This window comes from Danio rerio, chromosome 5 (assembly GCF_049306965.1).
Source record: "Danio rerio strain Tuebingen ecotype United States chromosome 5, GRCz12tu, whole genome shotgun sequence".
Classification (NCBI taxonomy): Eukaryota; Metazoa; Chordata; class Actinopteri; order Cypriniformes; family Danionidae; genus Danio; species Danio rerio.
In genome coordinates, this window is record NC_133180.1 from 60771767 (window position 1) to 60797960 (window position 26194).

The following is a 26194-nucleotide window of genomic DNA, read 5'->3' on the forward strand; positions in this document are numbered from 1 at the left end:
ACGATTGTAAAACCATTGTAAAACGATTGCAAAACCATTGTAAAACGATGGTAAAACTATTGTAAAACCATCCCAGATAGCAGGCAGTAATCGGCCCAAGCTCGGCTGCCCTCCGGTGCCGCCGGCTCCAACTCGGCATCGGCGAGTGTTATCCGGGCCTAGTGCGGCCCGCAACTCGGTCGCGCACATGCGTCTGTGTTGCCGCTGTAAAGCACTGGGCCGATTCCTGTTAACCATATCTGGCCCGAGTCTGTCTGTAGAGTCCGGGCCGCTTCTGGCAAGGACTCGGCTGGTTTAACCGATGACAACTCTTCTTTAATCTAATCTGTTAGCTCCAAATGTTAATTTGTGAAAATAACAATGGTACGACAGCAACCTAATAATAAGAATATTTTCTGTGGATGATCACATTATTTAGATGCAAACAAAACAATATTATTTATAAATGAATGAAACATTATCTAGGGGAAAACGGTACAAAATGCGCTAATTTTGCACGCTTCTTTGATGACTGTTTGTTTTAAAGCAGATGTTAAATGCATGCGTGAGTGAACCCCTGATCAAACTCCAATCCAGACGGTGGTGGTAATGCTCCAAAAAGCTGGTCGCCAACCGCCATGAAGATCACAAAAAGAAAAACAAGTTTTTTTTTTTGTTTTGTTTTTTCAAAACTTTCTGGTCGATTCCGTTCAGAAAGGTAAGGTTTTTACTGCTTGTGACCTGTATATTTTTCAAATTTAGTGGTTAAAAATATTTCACAGTGATTGTTGTAACAGTGTTTAGTAATTTAAAACAATATGATACAAAATGTAACTTGTTTTAAAGAAACACGATTGAAGCTAATACATGCTAACGATACACTTATGAAAGTTTCTGTTCCTTTTACACAATGTTAGATTGTAACAGTGTTTAGTAACTGAAAACTATATTAATTAGTTTAAAGAAACATGAAACGAATTGGCGTGTATGCTAACTTTTACGTTAAGAAAGTTTCTGTAGACGAATCCATCAACACTTACATTGCAAAACATTTGCTTTTTATTTCCGAGTTAACAATACAAGTTACCATGGGTTTTTGAAAAATCATTTTACAGGCGTATACTTATCCAACAGTAATAATTCTGAGTGATTAAATATACATATAAAACTAATAGTTTTGGATTTATAAAATTTTTTTACTTGTTTATGCAGTGCATCACGAAAAGGGATTAAGACTCGATACTGTTTACTATACTATTTAAATTATCTAAGAGAAATATATTAGTATGTGATTTTTATTCATATGTGTTAGCCTATGTGCAGAAATGGTTTATTGTTTTTGACCGTTATCATCCTCATCAAGCATTTTGCACACGGGTAGGTTAACAGTGTTTAGTAACTTGCAACTCTCTGATCCAAAACGTTTCTTATTTTAAGGGAATATGACTGGTTATGACTTGATCCGCTTTCCTGTTGGTTTCATGAACTTGTTTATGCATTGAACATTTATTGTTTTGGCTTGCATCAGACCAAAAGTAAATCAAAAGCATCTGCAATCATCCAGTAATGTCTAGGTTTTAAATAGAATGTTTGGGATTCAGCTCAAGGAGTATAATGTTTATGTACTGTTCAGGTGGAAGGAGTACAACAGTCTCGGTTACTGGCCTCAGGAACAGCTTGGTACCTTCTCGTTTAGGTATTTTTATTTCCACTTTGCGCACTTTCCCATCTTTACTTGGAAAGACCTGCGTAATGATTCCCATTGGCCATTCATTTCTTTTGCTTTGGTTGTCTTTGAGGAGCACAATGCTGCCTAGTTCAACATTAGGTTGTTCAGATTGCCATTTCCTACGTGTCTGTAATAAGCACAAATATTGTTTTCTCCACTTATCCCAGAATGTGTTTGCTAGATGTTGGACTTGTCTCTACTGACGCTGGAAAAGGTCTTTGGTTCCAAAAGCACCAGCGGGAGCAATTGGAGAACCCACTTTCTGTGTGAGGAGTAAAGCAGGTGTCAAAAGAAATGGGTCACTTGGATCAGTCGACACCGGCACCAGTGGTCTAGCATTGATGATGGCGGTTACTTCAGCCATGAAAGTAGTGAGCACTTCATGAGTTATTTTCATGTGTCCCAATTGGAGGAACATAGAATCTAGTATCTTTCTTGCCATTCCTATCATTCTTTCCCAACAGCCACCCATGTGGGAGGCATGAGGTGGATTGAATATCCAGGAGCAACCATGTTCTGCCAGGTATTTTTGAACACTCTTCTCATCAATGTTTGATGGAATCTGAAGCTCCTTGCATGCACCGATGAAATTTGTCCCTCGATCTGAACGAATTTCTTTTACTGGGCCTCGGAGAGCAAAGAAACGCCTGAGGGCATTGATAAAACTGGAGGTGTCCAAGGACTCAATTACCTCAATGTGGACTGCCCTGACACTGAGACAAGTGAAGATTACTGCCCATCTTTTATCATGTGCGAGACCTCCTCTTGTCCGACGTGTATAGATGGACCATGGGCCAAACACATCTAGACCTATGTTGGTGAATGGAGGATCTGTACATACCCAGTCTGCAGGAAGTGAAGCCATCTTCTGAGTTTGGAGGTGGCCACGGAGTTTTCGACAAAGGACACAGTGATACAGGATATTATTTACAAGTCTCTTGCCTCCAATGACCCAGAGACCGGCTGCGCGGATAGCACCTTCAGTGATTAATCGTCCTTGATGCTGGGTTTGTTGGTGATAATGCTTTACCAATAGGGCTCCAACATGGTGTTTTCCAGGAACAATCAGAGGATTAGTTTCATCCTGATCCAGTTTTGCGGCTGAAATGCGACCTCCAACTCTTAAAAGGCCTTCATTGTCAATGAATGGATTCAGTGAAATCAATGGACTAGATTTAGGAAGGTTTTTCCCACTCTTAATGCATGCAATTTCTGTTGCATAGGTTTCTTCCTGGACGGCCTGAAGGATGACAGTCTTAGCCTTTGAGAAGTTTTCTGCTGAGCCAGCCTTTGGACAGTAGTGCCAACTTCTGGGACATCGAGTTTCATTAGTTGCTGTTTTATGGAAAACATTGGCAATGTGAATAAGGCTTCCAATAGAACGGATAAGTGATTGCCAAGTGGAAAACCTGGAAAAACGTTCTGATCCTAGCTTCTTGCTCACAGTAGTAGTGCTCATATTCGTCACTTCAGGTCGTATCTCTGCATCAGATGCAGGATTTACGAGCTTGAATGTTTCCTGCTCTAGAGTGCTAGGAGAATCTGCAAGGAACTTGGGACCCATAAGCCATGGACTGTTTGCGAGGCACGCTGCAGAAATGGACCTTGTGGCTATGTCCGCTGGGTTTTGGTCAGAGCGTACATAACACCACTGTTCTGGCTGACTGGATCTTCTTATCCTTAAGACTCGGTTGTTGACATAGACATAAAATCGTCTGGTCTGATTATGTATATAACCTAACACCACCTTGCTGTCAGTGTAGAAGGTGATGACGTCTAGATCCATGTCCACCTCAGATGAAATGAGGTCAGCTACTTCCACTGCCAAGACTGCAGCACAGAGTTCTAACCTTGGGATGGTATGTTCAGGAAGTGGAGAAAGTTTCACTTTACCCATCACAAAGCTTACGTCATTGCTTCTCTCAGGGTAAGAAAGCTTAAGATAAGCAACTGCTGCGATAGCTTTGATGGACGCGTCTGAAAACACACACAACTCTCTGCACGCAGCTACTGAGGGTGATTGCTTGGAGTAGGTTCTAGGTATCTGAAGGTGTCTTAGCTCTTGTAAGGAATTGCGCCATGCAACCCATGTTTCCTCCATGGTCTGAGGCAGTGGAGAGTCCCAATCAATGTTTCCCAGTGTTAAATCTCGCAAAATAAATTTGCCTTGGATGGTTACTGGAGCCGCAATTCCTAAAGGGTCAAACAGACTGTTGATGGTGGACAAGACTCCTCTACGTGTAAAGGGCTTCACTTCATCAGGTACTGTAAAAACAAAACAGTCTTGTTTGAGGTCCCAGTTTAGTCCTAGGCTGCGTTGCATGGGAAGGTTATCTTTTTCAAGATCAAGATCTTTTAGATCACTTGCATAGTCCTGTGATGGAAACGCCTCCATTACTTCTCTCTTGTTGGAGGCGATCTTGTGCAACCTCACATTTGATCTTGCGAGAACTGTCTGTGTGCGTTTCAGGAGACTCACTGTTGCTTCTACTGTGGGAGGAGACTTTAGCCCGTCGTCTACATAGAAATCCCGTTCTACAAACTGTTGCACTTCAGGATCCCGCTCTTTTCCTTCTTGGTGGGCAGCTTTTCTGAGACCATAGATGGCTACGGCGGGCGATGGGCTATTCCCAAAGACATGGACTGTCATACGGTACTCCACAATGTCTTTACTGGGGTCATTGTCCCGGAACCATAAGAATCTCAGAAAGTTTCTGTCTTCTTTAACAAGAAAACAATAAAACATCTGTTGGATGTCTGCAGTTATGGCTACTGACTCTTTGCGGAATCTAAGAAGCACACCCAAGAGAGAATTATTAAGATCAGGGCCTGTTAACAGCATGTCGTTGAGAGAGACACCATTGTATTGGGAACTAGAGTCAAACACTACCCGGATTTGTCCAGGTTTCTTTGGATGATATACACCGAATATAGGGAGATACCACCTTTCCTCTTCATCTTTGAGAGGTGGAGCCACCTCTGCGTGACCGTTCTCAAAAACTTTCTCCATGAAGGATACAAAGTGTTCTCTCATCTGTGGTTTCCTCTCAAAGTTGCGCAAGAGGGATGAGAGCCGCTTCATAGCTTGCATTCTATTGTCAGGAAGACGCTGTCTGGGATTTTTAAATGGCAGTGGTGCCACCCAACTGTTGTTTTCGTCTTTCTGAAACTCTTTGTTCATAATGTCCAGAAAATAGTCATCCTCAATGGACAGAGCTACTTTATCATCATCTCTTGTACGTTGAAACACCATATCACCCAAGTGGTCTGATTGGTGTGTGAGTTTTCTGTTGCAACATGGAATGTGGGAACCACTATATCTGTCCTTTACCAGCAGGACATTGGGACATGGTTCAAAGAGTGAAGACCTTCCATTATCCAGAATCTTAGTGTATAGTGCGTTAACTGTTGTTGGCTTATGGACATTTCCTAGGCAGACATTGCCTACAATGACCCATCCCAGATCAAGCTTTTGTGCGAATGGCAAGTTATGTGGGCCATTGAGTATTTTACGCACCTTATGCAGTCTGAGGATATCTCGTCCAAGGAGAAGTAGGATGTGAGCATCTGGATCGATTTCCGGGATGAGATGTGCTACTGGTTTGAGGTGGGGGTGATGGAAAGCAGCAGAAGGTGAAGGAATCTCTAACCGGTTATTGGGAATCTCATTACACTCGATTAGGTCTGGAAGTGGAAGACTAGTCTGTCCATCCATAGATTCAATTTGAAAGCCACTTGCTCTTCTTCCCGTTGTTTCCACGATCCCAGCACAAGTTTTTAATGAATATGGTAAGCTAGGACTTTGTATGCCAAACATATTAAAGAACTCGGTACGGGCCATTGATCTGTTACTTTGGTCATCAATTATTGCATAAAGTTTCACTGCTTTACTGCGACAACCACTAGGATAGACTTTGGCGATACAGATTTTTGAGCATGATCTGTCAGTCCAATCCCCACCACAGACCTGGGTGCATTGTGATGAGATTGTAGATGCTGATGCTGGATCCCTCTCCCCGCCATACTCTGGATGGGGGGTTATGTCATGAGTCAATGGTACTGGTCCAGGGTGAAGGGCAGTATCGTGATTCTCACTATCACAATCTGTGCATTTAACATGGGCCTTGCAATTTTTCGCAATGTGCAGTGATGACATACAGCATCTAAAGCAGATTCCATTTTCTTTCAGAAATGCTTTACGCTCTTCCAAAGGCTTCTCCCGAAAAATACGGCACTTGCGAAGAGGATGTGCCTTTTTATGTATAGGACACAACTTGTCACAGTCATTGTTAGGGAGTTTCTCTTTGTTACAGAAGACAGTAGGTGACACGTCTGTTTTGTGAACTGAAACCTCCTTCCGTGTAAACTGTTTCCATGGAGTTATCTTGGCAGGACTATCTACATGAGATGTAAAACTAAAACTTGGGTCATTTCTGATCTTTGCCTGTTGACTAATGAACCCAACAAACACATCAAAGGGAGGGAATGGGATGTTGTTTTTCAGTTTATAATCAGAGCCCACAGATAACCACCTATCCTGAAGTCCGAAAGGAAGTTTTTCAACGACAGGATTTACTCCACGAGCGGTGTCAAGTAGCGCAAGTCCAGGCAAATCTCCATCAGCCTTTGCTGACTGCAGCTCCATGAGTAAGTCACTCAACTCTCTTAGTTTTGCATAATCTTTGTTTGTTAGTTTGGGAAAGCTCTCAAGACGTCTGAACAGTGAATTCTCTATCACTTCCGGTGAGCCATAGCATTCCTCTAACCTGGTCCAAATCATTTCCAATCCTCTCTTTGGGTTATTTGCATTTACAATTCGGATCCGACTGACATGTTCAGCAGACTCCTTTCCAAGCCACTTGACAAGAAGGTCAATTTCCTCACTAAATGTTAAGTTTAAATCTCTGATAGTATTTTTAAATGAACACCGCCAGGCTCTGTAGCTTTCTGGTTTATCATTGAATTTCAGTAGCCCTGTAGAAATCAGTTCACGGCGAGCTAAGTAACGCACAAAGTCGTTCGTACTGGAATTATTTTGAACAGATGCAGCAGCAGATGCGATCCGAATTGAATCGTTGTCTTCTGGACGAAGTATGGGTGTATTGAATGGTGGTGTATGAACCTGCCCTGTTTGGTCATCAGAAAATGGCTCTACAGCGGGCATTGATAGATATTGGCTATTTGTCTTTGCTTGCTCCATGACATAATCTTTAGTGCGCTGTGTTGCATCTACTGGTGTATGATCTTGCAAAAGTTTGCAACTTAATCTTTCACTACAGTGTTCAACTGCAGCTTCAAGTGCATTGGCCTTTGCAATAGCTGCAGCAGTTTCTTTCTCCTGCTTTAACATGTCCATAGAGGCTTTTAAATGTGCTTCTTCTATTTTCATTTTCATTTCCTTTTCAGCAAATGATAGCCGTGCCTTTGCAGCCTCTGCTTCTGCACGTGCTAGTGCGGCTGCAGAACTTGTTGAAGAATGGCCTGAATGCTGCGTTGAGACATGTGATCTGGTCTTCCATGATGACGAGCTTTTCTTCGACATCGTTTATGGGATATAAGATTGCTTGCTTGATGCAGTGTAGAATCAGCTTGAACTGCGATGTCCCGCCTGACAGAGCCGTCGTTTTACTGTACTGTTCTCCATATACGTCCAGTGTATACTTTTAACAGCAAGCTAAACTCTCCCTCATTAACTCCACAGACACGGAATGTCCTTTTTCTCACTTTAATAAGGGCGGAGTAAAACTACAAACAAAGAGAAAACAAACAATACAAATTACACTAAACTAATCATTAATAACTGAAATATTATGAACAATAAACATAACACATACCGACGAAGCTTCCAAAGGGCAAGGATGATTGCAGATTTGAACAGATTCACTGCTCTCCAACTTAGCAATGAAACAACCGCATGGCAGACACAAACAACCAAATGGTAGACACTAACTTCCTAGCTAGTCACATGATAATGGCTGTGTAATACTTAAAGCAACCAGCAGAGGGAGGCAAACTACAGCCTAAACATTTATTCTTATTATTGTGAACCTTAACCATTACGGTTACAGAACAGTTTATTTCAGGCTTTTTATCTGGAATGTTCTTATTAATGTTTATATTGAGTCTAGTGAAGATTAAAAAATTATACACTTTTGTTTGTTTGTTTCTTTAGCAGTCCACAACAATAAATGTGACAAGATCTTACAAGCTCGGCACAGAAGACACCAGAATACGTAAGTCATGGCTGAAAATTATGAAATTTATTATTGTTCACTATTAATTACCTGTTTATCTTTTAATTACAGATGCAGTGAGGACAAATGTCCATAATGATAGAAAGGTGGAAAAAGGCGTTACAAGGTGGCTACAACTTGCTCCTGACAGGGATGGAGGAACGAAGAAAGAAGAGAAAGCCAATGTGGCAAATGTCTAATTAACTATTTTTTTTTTTTTTTTAAATTAAGTATATTAATATGTTGCCTGATACTTGGGAAATTTGTTTCTTTCAGTTGCAACTTTTTCCCCCAATTTCTGTTTAACAGAGAGACTTTTTTTTTAAACACATTTCTACTTAGAATAGTTTTAATAACTCATTTATTTTATCTTTGCCATGTTGACAGGAAATAATATTTTACTAGATATTTATAAAGACACTTCTACACAGTTTAAAGTTACATTTGAACTAATAGGTTAATTGGGTTAACTAGGCAAGTTAGGGTAATTTGGCAACTTATTGCATGTCGATGGTTTGTTCTGTAGACAATCAGAAAAAAATATATAGCTTAAAGGGGCTAATAATTTTCTTTCTAAAATGTTTTTTATTAAATTGAAAACGACTTTTCAGCTGGAAAAAAAAAATAAATAAGACTTTCTTCCTTAAGAAAAAATTATTATCAGACATACTGTGAAAATGTCCTTGCTCTGTTAAACATTATTTAGGAAATATATTAAGAAAAAATCAAATCAAAGGTGGTTGAAAAAATTCTGTCTTCAACTATATGTATGTATAACAAAATCAACTGTATGTATGTGTGTGTGTATATATATTTAAATATGATGATAATATGGCAAGTTCTGAAGAAACATCTTGAAACATTTTCAATTAACGTAATACTAATAAAAATTCTAAATGTAAAATTGCACAAGATATATATATATATATATATATATATATATATATATATATATATATATATATATATATATATATATATATAATCTCACTAATGTCTTGCTGTGTTTGCAATTTATTCTGTTCAAGTTTATTTAAAAATTAAATTTAAGTCTTTATACTTCTGCAATTTATATATATATATATATATATATATATATATGTATGTGTGTGTGTGTGTGTATGTGTGTGTGTGTGTGTGTGTGTGTGTGTGTGTGTGTGTGCGTGTGTGTGTGTTTGTGTTTATTATTATTTTAATGTTTATTGAAAATGTTTCAAGTTTCTTCAGAAGTTGGCAGTTCCTTTTACAATTTTAACTTGTATATCTTATGTTTTGTCATAGCTATTAGTAAGATGTTTCTTAAATATCTTAAATTGGTTTTTATTAAGGTTTTTTATTTAATTTAGCTGTTTTAAGATGTGTCTTATACAATTTTTTTTAATCCAAGTCTATTGGGAAAACAGGGATGTTTTAAAACTTTTATGTGTAATTTCACATTTTTTTCTTTAAATCTTCCTGTGTGTCTTTATTGTGTAGTTTTATTGTTCTTTTTATATTGATGTTGTGCACTACAAAATGATTTATTCAATTGTAGTATTTGTTTCTTGCAATCAATAAACGTTTATAATTTATTTATTTTGTCCTTGCTTTGATTATTTTTGTAATAGGATATGTATGATGTTTGTATTTTATTCAAAGGTTAAACGCAGTGTGTTTATAGCCTGGGTTTGCTGTTATATTGACCCAAATGGTTGTGTGGATGGTCGAAATGTTTCGACGCAAACTAAATAATATTATTTATAAATGTATTTTGCATATTATCTATGGAAAAACCTGGAAAAATTTGCTTATTTTCGAGAGTACGCTCCTGTGCCGCTCCTTTCGGATAGCAAGCAAGTTTGCAGCTGTGCAAGCTAAGAATCCAAATGCTCCACTAACAATTTAAAAGTAGTTTTAAAAATGAACAAATTAACAATAGTTGCTTGATGTAATTTATGTATTTATTTTCATTTATCCACTGGGTTACTTAAACTTTGAAAACATTTTAAAAACTACATTAAATAAGAAAATAAATTCAGAAACGCCCACTTTTGTTCTGCGGCGACTTACATAACAATACTGTGACTTATTTCCGAAGTAGGTGGCTACGGATTGGACGATGGTCTTGCCAAACGTCAGATAAAGGTGAACGCGCCAGGAAGTTTGGTTTTTGAAGAAGACGAAGAGGAGGAGAAAGTTTGTTTTTCAAAACATTTTGGAACTCGCAACTCTTTTGGATTCCGGTCATAAAGGTAAGGTTTTACTGCTTGTATACTGTTTCCGATGCGAATTTACTGTTTGAATTTTTTTTTTCACAATGTTATGTTGTAACAGTATTTAACAACTTATTTAACAAATATTTAATATAAATATTTGATCGAAAAAGCAACTTGTTTGAAAGAAACACGAGCGAAGCTAATTCATGTCAATGCTAACGTTACGTTATAAAAACTTTGAAAGTTTTTACACATTGTTCTATTGTAACAGCGTTTACTACCTGAAAAGCTATTTTAGTTGTTTTAAAGAAACATTTTATTTTTTATTTAACTTATTAAATAAACGTTATAAAGTCTGTGGATGTTGAAAAATAATATTTACGGCGTAACATACTCTTGTGTTACCCAGCAGTAATAATGGTAAACAGAAATGGTTTATTGTTTTTGACCGTTATCATCATCATCAAGCATTTTGCACACGGGTAGATTAACAGTGTTTAGTAACTTGCAACTATCTGATCCAAAAGGTTTCTTATTTTAAGGGAATATGACTGGTTATGACTTTATTTGCTTTCCTATTGGTTTCATGAACTTGTTTATGCATTGAACATTTATTGTTTTGGCTTTCATCAGACTAAAAGTAAATCAAAAGCATCTGCAATCATCCAGTAATGTCTAGGTTTTAAATAGAATGTTTGGGATTCAGCTTAAGGAGTATAATGTTTATTTCAGGCTTTTTATCTGGATTGTTTTTAATTATGTTTATATTGATTCTAGTGAAGATTTAAAAATTTATAAACTTTTGTTTGTGTCTTTGACAGTCCACAACAATATCCGTGATAAGATCTTACAAGCTCGGCACAGAAGACGCCAGAATACGTAAGTCATGGCTGAAAATTATGAGTTTTACTCAGCGAATACTCTCTGATGAGGCTGTAAAGCACTGACCCGATTCCTGTTAACCATATCTGGCCTGAGTCTGTCTGTAGAGTCCAGGCCACTTCTGGCAAGGACATGGCTTATTTAACTGATGACAACTGAATAAATTCCTCTTTTATCTAGTAAATTGTTAGCTCCACGTTTAGTGATAATTTGAGAAAATACTCTTGGTAGTACAGCAACAAAATAATAAGAATATTTTGTGTGGATGGTCGCAATGTTTAGATGCAAACAAAACAATATTATTTATGAATGTATTATGCATATAATGTACAGAAAAACTGTGTAAAATTTACTTAATTTCTGAAGTACGTTCCTGTGCTGTTATTTTCGGATAGCAAGTTCGCAGCTGTGCATGTAAAACAATTTAAAAGTAGTTTTAAAAATGAACTAATCAACAATAGTTGCTTGATGCCACGTATGTATTTTTAGCATGTGTCCACAAAGTTACAAAAAATTTGAAAACATTTTAAAAACTACATTTAAATAAGAAAATAAATTCAGAAACGCCCACTTCAGTTCTGCAGTGACTTGCATAACAATACTGTGTATTTCAAAAACATCTGTAATCATCCAGTAATGTCTAGGTTTTAAATCTAATGTTTCAGCTTATGCTCAAGGTGTATAATGTTTTTCAGGCTTTTTCTGAATGATCATTATTAGTGTATATATTGATTCATGTGAAAAACATTTTTTAAACTTGTTTGTTTGTTTGTTTGTTTGACAGTCTACAACAAGATCCTTGAACAAGATCAAGCAAGCTCAGCACACAAGAGGCCAGAATACATAAGTCATGGCTGAAAATTGCGAGTTTTACTCTGTGAATTCTAACATTCGAAAAAGGGCAAGGGCCATTGTTGCTCAGATTTTGAAGTCTTTGCAAACTCATTGTGATGACACTCCTCTCTATCCAAAGGTCTCAAATAGTACAAATGGGGCCACGGCGTCAAATAGTACAGATAGGGCCACGGTCTCAAATAGTACAGATGGGGCCATAGTCTCAAATAGTACAGATGGGGCACCTAAAGATAAAGACAATAGCCCCTTTCACACAGTGATACCGGTAAATATCCGGAAAATTTCCGGAACGACTTTACCGGTATATTCAAAAAAGCGCTGTTCACACAGGCGAGGACGTTACGGAAATTTTCCGGAAAAGAGCATTCACACATCCATTCCAAAATACCGGTAAATTCTGACATCATTAACCAGAAATGAGCTCTAAACAGGTGCGCTTGTATTTGTAAACATTTGACTAAATAACAAACTCTGTGGATAATCAGTATTGTGAACAACTTTCGCAGGATCACTTTCGCATGTCGAGATGTTCATAATATGTGCGTGTGCAGGTGCTCACAGGCTGTTTCACAGGCACACGCAAGGCTTGAAGGTAAACAAACAACGGCTTGTCATAAGCATCTCATCGATGATTATTTATACAGTTGGCATTAAGAAGAACATATAAACGTGATCTGACTAACTTCTAGCAGCTAAATGTGTCTGGAAATATATTCAAAGGCTTTTATTCTCATAAACCGCGCGGACGTAAATGCATCTGACAGTTGTGATTGGCTAAAGCAGACGTCTCACATCAGCACGTTCTAGACGTGCACGCGCTTATTCCGTCAATCTTCCTTCTGCGTTCACACAGCGCAGCATTCTGGCAAATTGCCGGTAAAGTTACAACTTCTCTTTCTGGAAAATAGCCAGAACGAATTTACTGGTATTTTCAAAAAGGACCTGTTCACACATACAACCTTTCCGGAAAATTGCCGGTAATTTTCCGGAAAGGTCTGTATGTGCTAAAGGGGCTTTTGATAACCTTGATGATTATGATATGGTGACATCTGAAGGCTCAGTTCATTATAATGATTATGATGCTGTGGTGTCAGATGGCTTTGAAAGTGATTCTGACCACAGTGGTGACCATGTCAGGGAAAGTTCAGATGAAGCTTTTAAAAATTCTTTAACTGACTGGGCTATTAATTTCAGAATCACAATGGTTGCGTTAACGGCTCTTCTGTCAATCTTGCGTAGTAAGCACCCAAACCTTCCAAAAGATGCTCGAACACTGCTTAAGACAGACACAATGTATAGAATAGAACAAATACAAGGAGGTTCTTTCTACTATTTTGGCATTCTTAATACATTGTCTGGAATTCTTGATGAAATGTTGCCCCAGTTACCTAACAGACACACATTGACATTGCAGTTGAATTTTGATGGCATTCCATTGCACAAGAGTACAAACATGCAACTGTGGCCTATTTTAGGCTTATTACAAGGCATAACAAAGAAACCTTTTCTAATAGCAATATTTGGTGGCATTTCCAAACCAAAAATATTGGCTGAGTATTTAAAAAGCTTAGTTGAAGAAGTTAAGAGCCTGCAGTCAGGCTTTGTGTTCAGAGGAAAGGAACTACTTCTCAAAATTAGTTCTGTTGTTTACAACATGTTGCTCATGCTTATGTTAAGGGTGTCAAGGGTTATTCATCATGTGATAAATGTGTACAGTCTGGTGTTTACATACAAAAGCGCATGACTTTCCCTGAGACCAATTCAGCTGTAAGAACTAATGAAACATTCAGAAATATGTGTGATGAAGAACACCACATAACTAAATATCCATTTACTGAACTTGATATAAATATGGTATCAGCATTTCCTCATGATTATATGCATTTAGTCTGTCTTGGTGTGATGCGTAGGTTATTAGATCTATGGACCAGTGGTCCTCTCAAGACTCACTTGCCAGCAAGTAAAGTAGTCAAATTATCTCAGAACCTACTCTCCCTTAAGAATTGTGTTCCATCTGAATTTGCTCCTAAACCAAGGTCAATTGAAGAGAAAAATCGCTGGAAGGCAACTGAACTAAGACAGTTTTTACTCTACACAGGATCTGTAGTTCTTTGTGATGTTGTAAGCACTCCGGTTTACAATAACTTCATGCTTCTGGCAGTTGCAATTTCTATCCTTATTGACCCAACTCAATGCTCTGAAATGTGTGAGTATGCAAAGACACTACTTATAGCTTTTGTGAAACACTTTGTGCAGCTGTATGGCAAGGAATATGTTGTCTATAATGTGCATGGCCTTGTTCACTTAGCTGATGATGTGAAATGCCATGGTCCACTTGACAACATTTCTGGATTTCCTTTTGAAAATTATTTAGGTCAGCTAAAAAGATTGGTCCGACGGCCATGCTATCCTGTTGCACAAATTGTACGCAGAATATCTGAGATATCTAGTGGTGGTTCAAAGACTGACATTTCTAAAAATTGTGTTCGGAAAGAGCATTAAAGCAGTTGTAAAACAGTACAAAGAAATCCATTTCCCTGATTTTTGTCTAAAGGTTTCAAAAGGTGATAACTGTGTTAATATTGATGGCGAAATTGGGTTGGTACAGAACATCTACAGTATATTCAGAATAATGATGCATTCATAGTATATGCTCAGTTTGAGTCAGTCAGTAGATTGTATGACTATGCAATTGATTCTTGCAGGCTTGGAGCTTATCTTGTGTCAAATCTTTCTCAAGAACTTAAATGTGCAAAAGTTGATAAGTCTCTTAAAAAAATTGTCATACTTCCTATTCAAGACAAGTTTGCTTGTCTGCCATTGCTACATTTAAACTAATATCAACAGATATCAAACAAAGTATTTGAAATGGAAATTTGAAAATGTTTAAAATGCCACTATAAAACTACTTGACACTATTTTTAATTTAATTTTTTTTTTAGATCTTTATTTTTTCAAAATGTTCCATATTGTCGAGTTCATCGAGTCATCTGAAGTGGAAGTTGTGCCATCTTCATGGGTATAGAATGGTGCGTGTGCTTGGCCATCTTACAAGTCTATGGCTAAGATTCATAAGGCTGTCACACTGCAGCAATCTCCAAATCAATCTTGGGCAACCTTCAGGATGCGGAATATTTACACCACAGGTAATATAGCCATTAATTAAATTTGATTGCATTTCAGGATTTTTAATTTTGGGGGAAGGTTAACAACTTGATGTTTTATTATAGACTCATATGAGGAAGCTCGACATAAACTTCCACAGGCAACTGTGATGTCTGACTTGCAGACCGATGAGGATGATGATCGCCCATCATACACTAAAAGAAAGAACAGGTTTGTTTGCAATTATTTTAAACTCATACTGTCAACAATATTTAATTGATCTATTACAACCTGTGAGTTTTGCCCTGGCACTATTCTAAATTTTTTATTTTTTATTTTTTGGTAAATGTATCTGTTCAGGGGACATAAAAGACACAACTTTAGTGACAGTGATGAGGAGAATTTATCTGGAAGAGACTGGGAAAAAAAGGCAGAATGGAGGATCTTTCAGAAATTGATGCAGCACCGCATATACCGTGACCACCAATGACTACGGCAGAGTCCTTCAGAACACCAGCAAGATGCATGGATACTGCACATCCCAGTATGCCAAGGAACATTTACAGTCCTTGTTCCACTGCAGTGGGAAATCAAGAAAGAACTTGCTGCAACTCGTCATGTCTTTGTAAGAATTCAAAATGATCATTACATTTGTAAAGTCCTAATGCAGCTAGAAAATAAAGATCAACAAGAGAATATCAGTAGTATCTAACCCACTGTTGTATTTACACAAGATGTGTAAGAATAAGCTAAAGGTTGATTTATACTAATATACTTGTCTTTTTTTAATTTTTTTTTAACATTACTGACTGAAGTAATAAAAGCACAAGAAGTCATGAAGCAGCAACTGGACGTGATTCTTAAAAAACTGCATAAGCAAAATAGTACTCTGCAGTGTGAAGACATTCCCGAACCAAGCACATTTGACCTGCCACTGTCAAATTTACTTGATTTGGAAAAGCTAGAATGAGATAAAGGAGCAACCCGAACAAATGAAGAAAGTGGTAAGTTCAATCTCTTGCGTAGTTAAAAATTTTATATTTTTTATTTTAAAGTTCAATTTTATTAATTTTTTATTTATTTATTTATTTTTATTTTTTTGGCTTTGTAGGTAGCCTACTTTGGAATAATTTGTGGGTTTTCCACTAAAGAAGCAGTATGGCGCATCCTTGGAAAGCTGTTAGCCAACTCCCTGTCTAAACAAATTAACTGGAGTGGGGCTAACCAAAAAGTGGCCTTTCGTACACTCACCCTTAGGACTGTCGTTGTCAGTAAGTTGATTTTAAATATACATTTCAATACATTTGCAGCTGTTTTTCATCTGTGCCAAAATACCTTTATATGCAGAACGGGTTTTTAAATCATTAACCAGATAAACAACAAAATCTACATTTAAAGTAATTGTAAGTGCCATTTTAGGTTGTACTTGTGTGAGAGCAAGCATGTTTCTTTTTACTTTTTATTTAACATTTGTACTTGTTCACTTCTAATTATCTGTATTTCTTTTAATCACAGATGCAGTGAGGACAAATGGCCATACGAAGAGTGCCACTGATAAAGAGGTTGAAAAATACATAACAAGGTGGCTACAACTTGCTCCTGATCGGGATGGAGGAAGTAAAGAAACAGAGAAAACGAATGTCTAAATCACAATTATTATTTATTTATTTTTTATTCTAAAGCAACATTTTAAGTTTATTAAGATTCCCTGATCCATAGGCAATTTCTTTATTTTTTCTTTCAACTTGTGCAATTTCATTTATTTTTACATTGGTATTAAGTAGTTTCCTTGTTATGTTTTGCACTTTCAAAACTTTTTTATTGAAGTTTGAGACTTTTATATGTGCAATTTCAGATTTTTTTCTTTAAATATTCCAGTTTACTTAATTTTGTTTACAGTGTGTAATTATTGTGTAATTTGTAGTGTGTGTAATAATTGTGTAATTTGTAGTGTTTTTTATATATATTGAAGTTGTAAATTCTTGTTCACTGCAACATTTATTCATCATTTTTATTATTATTATATGTTTGATATTTGAGCAATACAATAAACGGTTATTGTTTATTTTGTCTTTTGTTGGATTATTTGCTATATTGGATGTGTACTTTTTGCATTTTATTCAATTGTTTAAACGCAATGCCTAGCCTACACTTTGCATTAACATAGTAGCCTGTTTTTGTCATATCAACACAAATAGTTGTAATTACGTTAAAAGGGTGAGGTTTATATTTATATATATAAAAAAAAAAATAAATAAATAAAAAAAAAAAAAAAAAAATATATATATATATATATATATATATATATATATATATATATATATATATATATGTTACGTCCTTTTAGATGTTAATATTAAACTAGGAGTAGATGACAATAACATACATTAGCTTAATGTGTGTGACAAGCGGATGGAGAAAGAAATAAACTGAATCAAATAATCACTGCAATTATTTATTGCCCATATATCCCATGAAAACCAGTGAAAATATATTATACAGTGAAAGAAAAATATTTACAATGATTAAATAATGAATTACCTGGGGGGAGAGGAAGTAGTTGAATGTGCTTAAATCAAAGAAATAAATATAACAAAACTCAGTAACTGTTTTCACCAAACTAAACTAAATATGAAAAGAAAAGCATGAAAAGAAACATCTTCAACGTACCAAACGTCTTAACTAAACTGCTCTAACTAAAAACAAAACATACAGAAAACAGCACATTCTCCTGAACCTAATGAACTAATACAAAATATCAATCTGAGTGTTGTATATGTATATCGCGCGACTTACTCACTCCTACACCTCTCCGAGGCATCACTCAAACATGTCAGTTAACTGGACAATTTCACAAACATTGTTAAATCGCAAACTTTAGACAAGAGCATTAAACAAGCAAAACACATTCTCTCAGACTAGCCCTCGCAAGAGAGACTGTCCTCACAGAGACCCACAGAAAGAATAAGAGCGAGAAGTGGCGAGAAGGAAAGAGACAGAGAGAGAGAGAGATCGCCATTGTAGTTTGGGCTCGGCTTTTAAACGCTACGCCAACCAGCGATTGGTGGCGCAAACCCAGCGTCATTGGCCAACGTCATCAGCACGAAATGCGGATCCTCCAATGCCGTTCGTACCTGTAACACATGCATGAAACGACACACCCACATACAAACGAACGCACACACTTATCCAAAATACGTTCTGCAAGGGAACGTTACACTCACCCTCTTAAGACTAAACATAAAGCAACATTAAGCTCTAGATAAAGTGTCAGCAATGACATTTTCAGATCCTTTCTTATGCTTTATGTTTCAGTTAAAATTTTGTACAATCAACGACCAACGCATAAGGCGTTGATTGTGATTGTACATTCTAGACAGAAACACTAGAGGATTGTGGTCAGTGTATACTGTAACAGGCAAAACTGATGAACCCACGTAAACCTCAAAGAACTGCAACACCAAAATCAAAGCCAAAGCTTCCTTCTCAATGGTGGAATAATTACGTTGGTTTCTATTAAACTTACGTGAAAAGTAACAGATTGGGTGATCAAAGCCAACATCATCTTCTTGAACAAGCACAGCGCCAGCACCCAAAGAACTGGCATCAACTTCTATTTTAAATGGACGTGAGAAGTCAGGTGCGGCAAGAACAGGTGCACAAGTAAGCAACAACTTAATACTCTCAAAAGCCTGTTGGCATGCATCAGACCATACAAAATCAGCTTTTGGACTCAACAAGCTAGTCAAGGGACAAACAACAGTCGAGAAATTACAACAGAAACTCCTGTAATAACCAGCCATTCCTAAAAAGCGGCGCAACTCGCGTCTCGTTGTAGGAATAGGAAACTCAGCTATAGCTGTCACTTTGGCACTCACAGGACGAACTTGACCTTGACCTACTTCTTTGCCCAAATAGGTAATTGTTGCTTTCCCAAATTCACACTTGGCTAAATTAATAGTCAACGAAGCGTCAGATAACCGTTTAAAAACAGTACGAAGTGCAGACAAATGCTCATCCCAGTCACAGGAATAAATTACTAAATCATCGAGGTATGCATGACAATTTGGAACTCCAGACAATACAATGTTTACGAGGCGCTGGAAAGTTGCGGGAGCGTTTCGTAACCCAAAAGACATTACTTTGTATTGTAGGAAGTTATCCGGTGTAACGAAAGCTGAAATTTGCGCAGCTCGCGGAGATAATGGTATTTGCCAAAATCCTTTGAGTAGATCTAACTTTGTGACAAATTTCGCCGAACCCAAATTGTCAATACAGTCTTCCATTCTGGGCAATGGATAACTATCTGGCACTGTTACGGAATTTACCTTACGATAATCCGTGCAAAAACGGAATGTACCGTCAGCTTTTGGCACAAGCAGACACGGAGAGCTCCAGGGACTATGACTATACTCTGCTAGATTATTTTTTAACAGATAATCAACTTCGTCTTTCATCACAGAACGTTTTACATTATTTATTCTGTAAGCATGTTGCTTAATAGGATGATCGCATGTCACTTGAATATCATGCTGTAGCACGTTAGTTTGAGTCGGCACATCACTAAACAGCATCGGATATTCTCGCAACAGTTTGATCAAATCACGTCTCTGTGTTTCTGACAAAGTATTAAAATAATCTGGCAAATTATCAAGGATCTCCGAATTCAAAAGTCTACCACACATCGTCAAGTCATTACGAAACGTAAAGTCATCATCATCATTGTGACACTCACCCAGAGAAGGCAGCTCACTCACATCAGCAGAGTCACACACAGCAGTGACAGCAGCAACTGAGGGTTCAGAGGAAACAGCAGCAAGTTGTTCCTTTTCGAAATTACCAGACACTTTCCTAGGGTAATACAACTTGAGCATGTTAATGTGACAGGTGCGAAATTTTCTTTTTCGATCAGGTGTATTTATCACAAAGTCAGTTTCACTCTGCCAGAAAAACGAGCGGACAACGCTGAACCGGGTACCGGTAGCAGTACTAAAACATCATCGCCAGGTTTAATGTCACGGACAACAGCTTTCCTGTCATACCATCCTTTCATGTCCTCCTGAGCTACGGACAGTGACTCACGTGCAAGAGTGCAGACATTGTGCAAACATTCTCTAAAACGGCTAACAAAATCCAAAATATTTACTCCTTTTGATTTTTCATTTAACATCCCATCTTTCAGCACTTTAAGAGGCCCGCGAAAGACGTGGCCGAATGTTAAATCTGCCGGAGAAAAACCTAATGACTCCTGAGTAGATTCACGAATTGCAAACAACATTAATGGTATTCCTTCATCCCAGTCTTTTTCAGAGCTCATGCAATATTTTCTCAACATGGATTTTAGTGTTTGATGAAAACGTTCGATAGCTCCCTGACTTTCAGGATGATACGCGCTTGATGTTCGATGCTTTATGCCTAATGAAGTTAAAACTTGCGTGAACACTTTTGACAGAAAATTCGTACCTTGATCTGTTTGTACGATTTTTGGTAACCCAAAAGTAGAAAAAAATTTGATCATTGCTTTGATCACAACAGGTGCAGTGATTTTCCTAAGCGGGATGGCTTCGGTAAAGCGGGTTGCAGAGCACATAATAGTTAATAAAAACTGATTACCTGCTTTCGTCTTTGGAAGAGGACCAACACAATCCAAAATGACGTGCTCAAATGGTTCGCCAACAATAGGGATCGGAACAAGTGGTGCTGGTGGAATCTTTTGATTTGGTTTGCCAGTGACCTGACAAACATGACAAGTGCGACAGTGAGAAACAACATCCTTCTTTAAGCCAGGCCAGAAGAAATGTTTAAGAATGCGCTTGTACGTTTTTGTCACACCTAAATGACCAGATAAAGGGTGATCGTGGGCCAAATTTAGCACTTGTTCTTGATAAATTGTAGGCAGAACAATCTGACAAACAACCTCCCATTCATTCTCTACATCTCTGCTAGGACGCCATTTACGCAACAATAATCCATTCTCAATCACGTATACACTCAGGTTATTTTTCGTTTGTTTAAAATCCTTGTCAGCAGCAGAAAAACATTTCGTTAAGGACTCATCATCTCGTTGTGCATTTTTGATTCGTTCGTGCGAAATAGGATCAGATAAAAGATCACATTCGGGCGCATCTGTGGGCAGAGTATTGTCGGAGCGCGTTTCTTTCTCAGCACCTTTAAAACTTTTAAAATCGACCGAAACAGGATTTTTCTTAGTAAACAAAGGTGGCAAAAATGAATCAGATAATATTATTTCTTCTCCGATTCTGCGTTTTTGGGCACGAGTGACTACATTCACTGAAAATACGTCTGGAAACGTGTTAGAAATGTCATCAGCAGGGATAAAACAATCAGGTTTATCAACCACTTCAGGCAAAGATGAAACTTTATCCTCGGCCAAGTCATTTCCGAGAATAAACGCAACACCTTTGACAGGAAAGGAAGGACGTACACCAACTTTGACAAAACCTGAAATCAAATCACACTGCAAGTGAATTCGATGCAAAGGCACCGTTAAAACACCCATCTCAATTCCCTGAACTAGAATGTTGGATCCACAGTAAGTCTGATCAGATAGAGGAAGTGCATCAGAAATTAAAAACGAGTGAAGTGCGCCAGTGTCCCTCAAGATTTTAATTTCTTTCTGCTCTTCAGTATTTCCATTTACAGAAATCAGTCCCTTCATTAAAAATGGCTTAAAGCCAGCGTCAATTTCATTTTCAATAGAGTCAAGTCCAGACAAAGTTTTCACAAAAGCTGCTGGTTTCATTTGCCCTTGCTGATTTTTTCGTTTAAGCACTAAACATTCGGAAATTAAATGTCCGATTTTGTGGCAGTAAAAACACTCTCTAATCTCTTTATTCGTTGGTGAACTACTTTTTGGACGTGCGGAATTTTGAGCTGTGAATGAACTCAATGTCTTGTCAGGTCGGGGTACAGAAAACACGCTCTTGTGCGTTAACACATACTCATCCGCAAGAGTTGCGGCTTGTGACAAAGTCGTGACTTTCTGTTCATTAAGATATGTGACAATTCTTTCAGGCAGGCAATTTTTAAAATCCTCCAGAAGCATCAATTCTCGCAGCGCATTAAAATCTCTCACATTGTTAGCAGCCAACCATTTATCAAAAAGAACTCCCTTGTCATGGGCAAATTCTACGAATGTTTGCTGTGCATTTTTCTTTTGGTTTCTAAAACGTTGTCGATACGCTTCAGGCACTAACTCGTATGCGCGGGGACAGCGCTCTTAACTGAATCATAATTTCAAACTCTCCTCCAAAGTTAAAGCAGAACAAACTTCCTGTGCCTTTCCGACTAATCTACACTGTAGCAAAAGACACCAAACTTCTTTAGGCCAATGAAGTGCGGCAGCCACACGCTCAAACACAGCAAAATAGGAATCCACTTCGGATTCTCTGAAGTGAGGCACTAAAGCAATATGCTTACTAATATCAAAAGCACTAGACGAAACATCACTCAAAAAACTTGCCGAATTATCATTAGCAGCAGGACTTACAGGATTTAACTGCACAGATCGGCCAGAACCAACCTTCATCGAGTCTAACTCGAGCTGTCTAAGTTTTACCTGTGTCTCCGCGTCGATTTCCAATTTACGGATATCCAGGCGCAGCTTCATCTCGGCATGGCGCGTCTCAGCTCGCTCTTGAGCTTCAATCTGCATGCGAGCCAGGCGGACCTTTAGCCTCGCATCACCCCCAGACTCAATTGAAGTCGGGGAAAATGGATGGAAGGGCGGCAAGCCTGTCTTTGCCTCGGTCTCCACCTCGGCATACTCACCCGTCTCCTCCTCCGCATCCACTAAATTATCAGGACTGTGTTCTACAGCCTCTGCACCAGCCTTATCGCCATCTGCATCAGGTAAATTTAAAATTTTGTGTTTAATCAAGTGCTTTAAAACCTCGTCTTTAATAAGGCGCTTTAAAGACTGCCTCACAACAGGAATGCGATAGTGTACACCTATCTGCAATAAATCGTCTTTCCTACATCGCTCAAAAACTTCCAATGTCGGATTAGCAACAAATGTTTCTAAATCAAAAGTACTCATTGTCTAAATTCTCACAAATAGCCTACTTACTAACAAAAGACCAAAATTGCAAAGAGAGAAAATGATACTATTTCACTGTCACAGTTTTTCTCCTTTTTTCTCTACACCATCCGAGTACACACACACAAAACTATTATCCGGGACTAAATTAAGATTTTAAATAATTTAAATAGATCCTGGACGAGCCCCCAATTATATGTTACGTCCTTTTAGATGTTAATATTAAACTAGGAGTAGATGACAATAACATACATTAGTTTAATGTGTGTGACAAGCGGATGGAGAAAGAAATAAACTGAATCAAATAATCACTGCAATTATTTATTGCCCATATATCCCATGAAAACCAGTGAAAATATATTATACAGTGAAAGAAAAATATTTACAATGATTAAATAATGAATTACCTGGGGGGAGAGGAAGTAGTTGAATGTGCTTAAATCAAAGAAATAAATATAACAAAACTCAGTAACTGTTTTCACCAAACTAAACTAAATATGAAAACAAAAGCATGAAAAGAAACATCTTCAACGTACCAAACGTCTTAACTAAACTGCTCTAACTAAAAACAAAACATACAGAAAACAGCACATTCTCCTGAACCTAATGAACTAATACAAAATATCAATCTGAGTGTTGTATATGTATATCGCGCGACTTACTCACTCCTACACCTCTCCGAGGCATCACTCAAACATGTCAGTTAACTGGACAATTTCACAAACATTGTTAAATCGCAAACTTTAGACAAGAGCATTAAACAAGCAAAACACATTCTCTCAGACTAGCCCTCGCAAGAGAGACTGTCCTCACAGAGACCCACAGAAAGAATAAGAGCGAGAAGTGGCGAGAAGGAAAGAGACAGAGAGAGAGAGAGAGAGATCGCCATTGCAGTTTGGGCTCGGCTTTTAAACGCTACGCCAACCAGCGATTGGTGGCGCAAACCCAGCGTCAGCGGCCAACGTCATCAGCACGAAATGCGGATCCTCCAATGCCGTTCGTACCTGTAACACATGCATGAAACGACACACCCACATACAAACGAACACACACACTTATCCAAAATACGTTCTGCAAGGGAACGTTACAATATATATATATATATATATATATATATATATATATATATATATATATATATATATATATATATATATATATATATACTTAATCGCGCCAGCTCCGGGCCGCAGCGCACATTTTACTCGGACCGATTCTGGCGCGGATGCGGCAGCGTCGGCTTGCTTACGGCCGCCTCATCTGGCCAGAATCGGGCAGTGAGTCCACAGGCATCCGGCCCGAGTGCGGCAGCCAGAGCCGGGCCGAGTGGTAAGTCTCCGGCAGGTGAAAATCTAGCCAGAACTGGCCCGAGTGTATTTTGCTATCTGGAATTGTAAAACCATTGTAAAACGATGGTAAAACGATTGTAAAACCATTGTAAAACGATTGTAAAACCATTGTAAAACAATGGTAAAACCATTGTAAAACCATTGTAAAACCACTGTAAAACGATGGTAAAACCATTGTAAAACCATTGTAAAACGATGGTAAAACGATTGTTTTATCATTGTAAAACCATTGTAAAACGATGGTAAAACCATTGTAAAACGATGGTAAAACGATCGTTTTATCATTGTAAAACCATTGTAAAACGATTGTAAAACCATTGTAAAACGATGGTAAAACCATTGTAAAACCATTGTAAAACAATGGTAAAACCATTGTAAAACCATTGTAAAACTGTCAGGGTTCTGCCACTTTGGTCTTGTAAATTCTTGTTTAGGTGGCAGAGCTCTGACACTACTCCATGTCTGGTCCTGTTTCTGTCTCTGTGTGCGCGCGCCGTCGTGGGTGTACGCAGAGTGTGCGCGCTGCCACTTGATGTGGCCGCGCACGCTCTGCGTCCCTCAGACGCGCGCGCTCTTGTACTAGTGTTTGTTCTGTCAGCAGCCCGCTGCTTTATTCTCGGCGCCTCCGTCTAGTTGGTTTCAGTTTTGGTTGGCGCTGAGATGAAGCATGCGCGTTGCTTATGTGTGAGCGCACGGTAAGGTGTTTATCTATCGTGTGCTCGTGTCTTGCGTCTCTTGTCAAAGCACGTGGCTTGGTGTTTACATAGTGGTCACATGCTTTTGTCGTGTGCTTCAGTGTTGTGTTTGTTGTTGTTTTAGTGAGCGCATGGCTTGTGTTGTCTCTCTGTGTCATGCGCTCTATTGTCTTGTCCCACCCTCCTTGTTAACCCATTATTAGTTAATTGTGTTCACCTGTTTGTGTTAATTTTCTACAGTTTATATACCCCTCACTTTTGCTGTCCTGTGCCAGTTCGTCATCACATGTTGTTGTTTAAACCCTTGTCTTGTCATGTTTCCAGTTCTCATCCTTGCCAGCCTGCCCAGTCCTGTTTGTATGTATTTGTTTTGTTAATGTTTTCCCCCTCAGGGTAGTTTTATTTTGCATTTTATTTTATTTTTATTATTTAATAAATTCCCATTTTTCCTGCGCTTGAGTCCTCGCTCCTTTTTCCCATTTCCCCTCACCAACCCTGACAAAAACGATGGTAAAACGATTGTTTTATCATTGTAAAACCATTGTAAAACTATTGTAAAACCATTGTAAAACTATGGTAAAACCATTGTAAAACGATGGTAAAACAATCGTTTTATCATTGTAAATCGTTTTATCATTGTAAAACCATTGTAAAACGATTGTAAAACCATTGTAAAACGATTGTAAAAACATTGTAAAACAGTTGTAAAACCATTGTAAAACAATGGTAAAAGGATCGTTTTATCATTGTAAAACCATTGTAAAACGATGGTAAAACCATTGTAAAACGATTGTAAAACCGGTAAAACCATTGTAAAACCATTGTAAAACAATGGTAAAACGATCGTTTTATCATTGTAAAACCATTGTAAAACCATTGTAAAACCATTGTAAAACGATGGTAATGTAAATAACCCCAAGTTATTTAAGTTAGGTTTCAGTGTTAATTATTTATGCTGCTTTTAATTACTTCTCTATTTCTTTAAAAATTGTTGTGTTTTTGTTATTTATTTGAACTCCGCTTTGCACTAAGTTATTTAGCCTATAGAGACCCTTATTTTGACGCGCGGCTTGCCGGAAGTGGTCAGGTGCGCGAGCGCGCGCAGATCACGGA

At 37.9% G+C, this 26194-nt stretch overlaps 1 protein-coding gene across 1 annotated transcript; it reads right to left on the reverse strand.

The window, feature by feature from the left end:
• Positions 1 to 1023: 1023 nt before the first annotated feature.
• LOC141385716 (uncharacterized) lies at positions 1024 to 7648 on the reverse strand. Its single transcript, XM_073951755.1, has 2 exons — positions 7543 to 7648; positions 1024 to 7453 (listed from the first exon to the last, which is right to left on the reverse strand). Exon 2 carries the CDS (start codon positions 7248 to 7250, stop codon positions 1905 to 1907), a length of 5346 nt encoding a protein of 1781 aa, XP_073807856.1. The 5' UTR covers positions 7251 to 7453; positions 7543 to 7648; the 3' UTR covers positions 1024 to 1904.
• Between the last annotated feature and the right edge of the window lie 18546 nt (positions 7649 to 26194).

Coding starts and splice junctions, on each gene's coding strand:
- LOC141385716 (XM_073951755.1), bottom strand. CDS start 7,250: ATGTCGAAGAAAAGCTCGTCATCATGGAAGACCAGATCACATGTCTCA.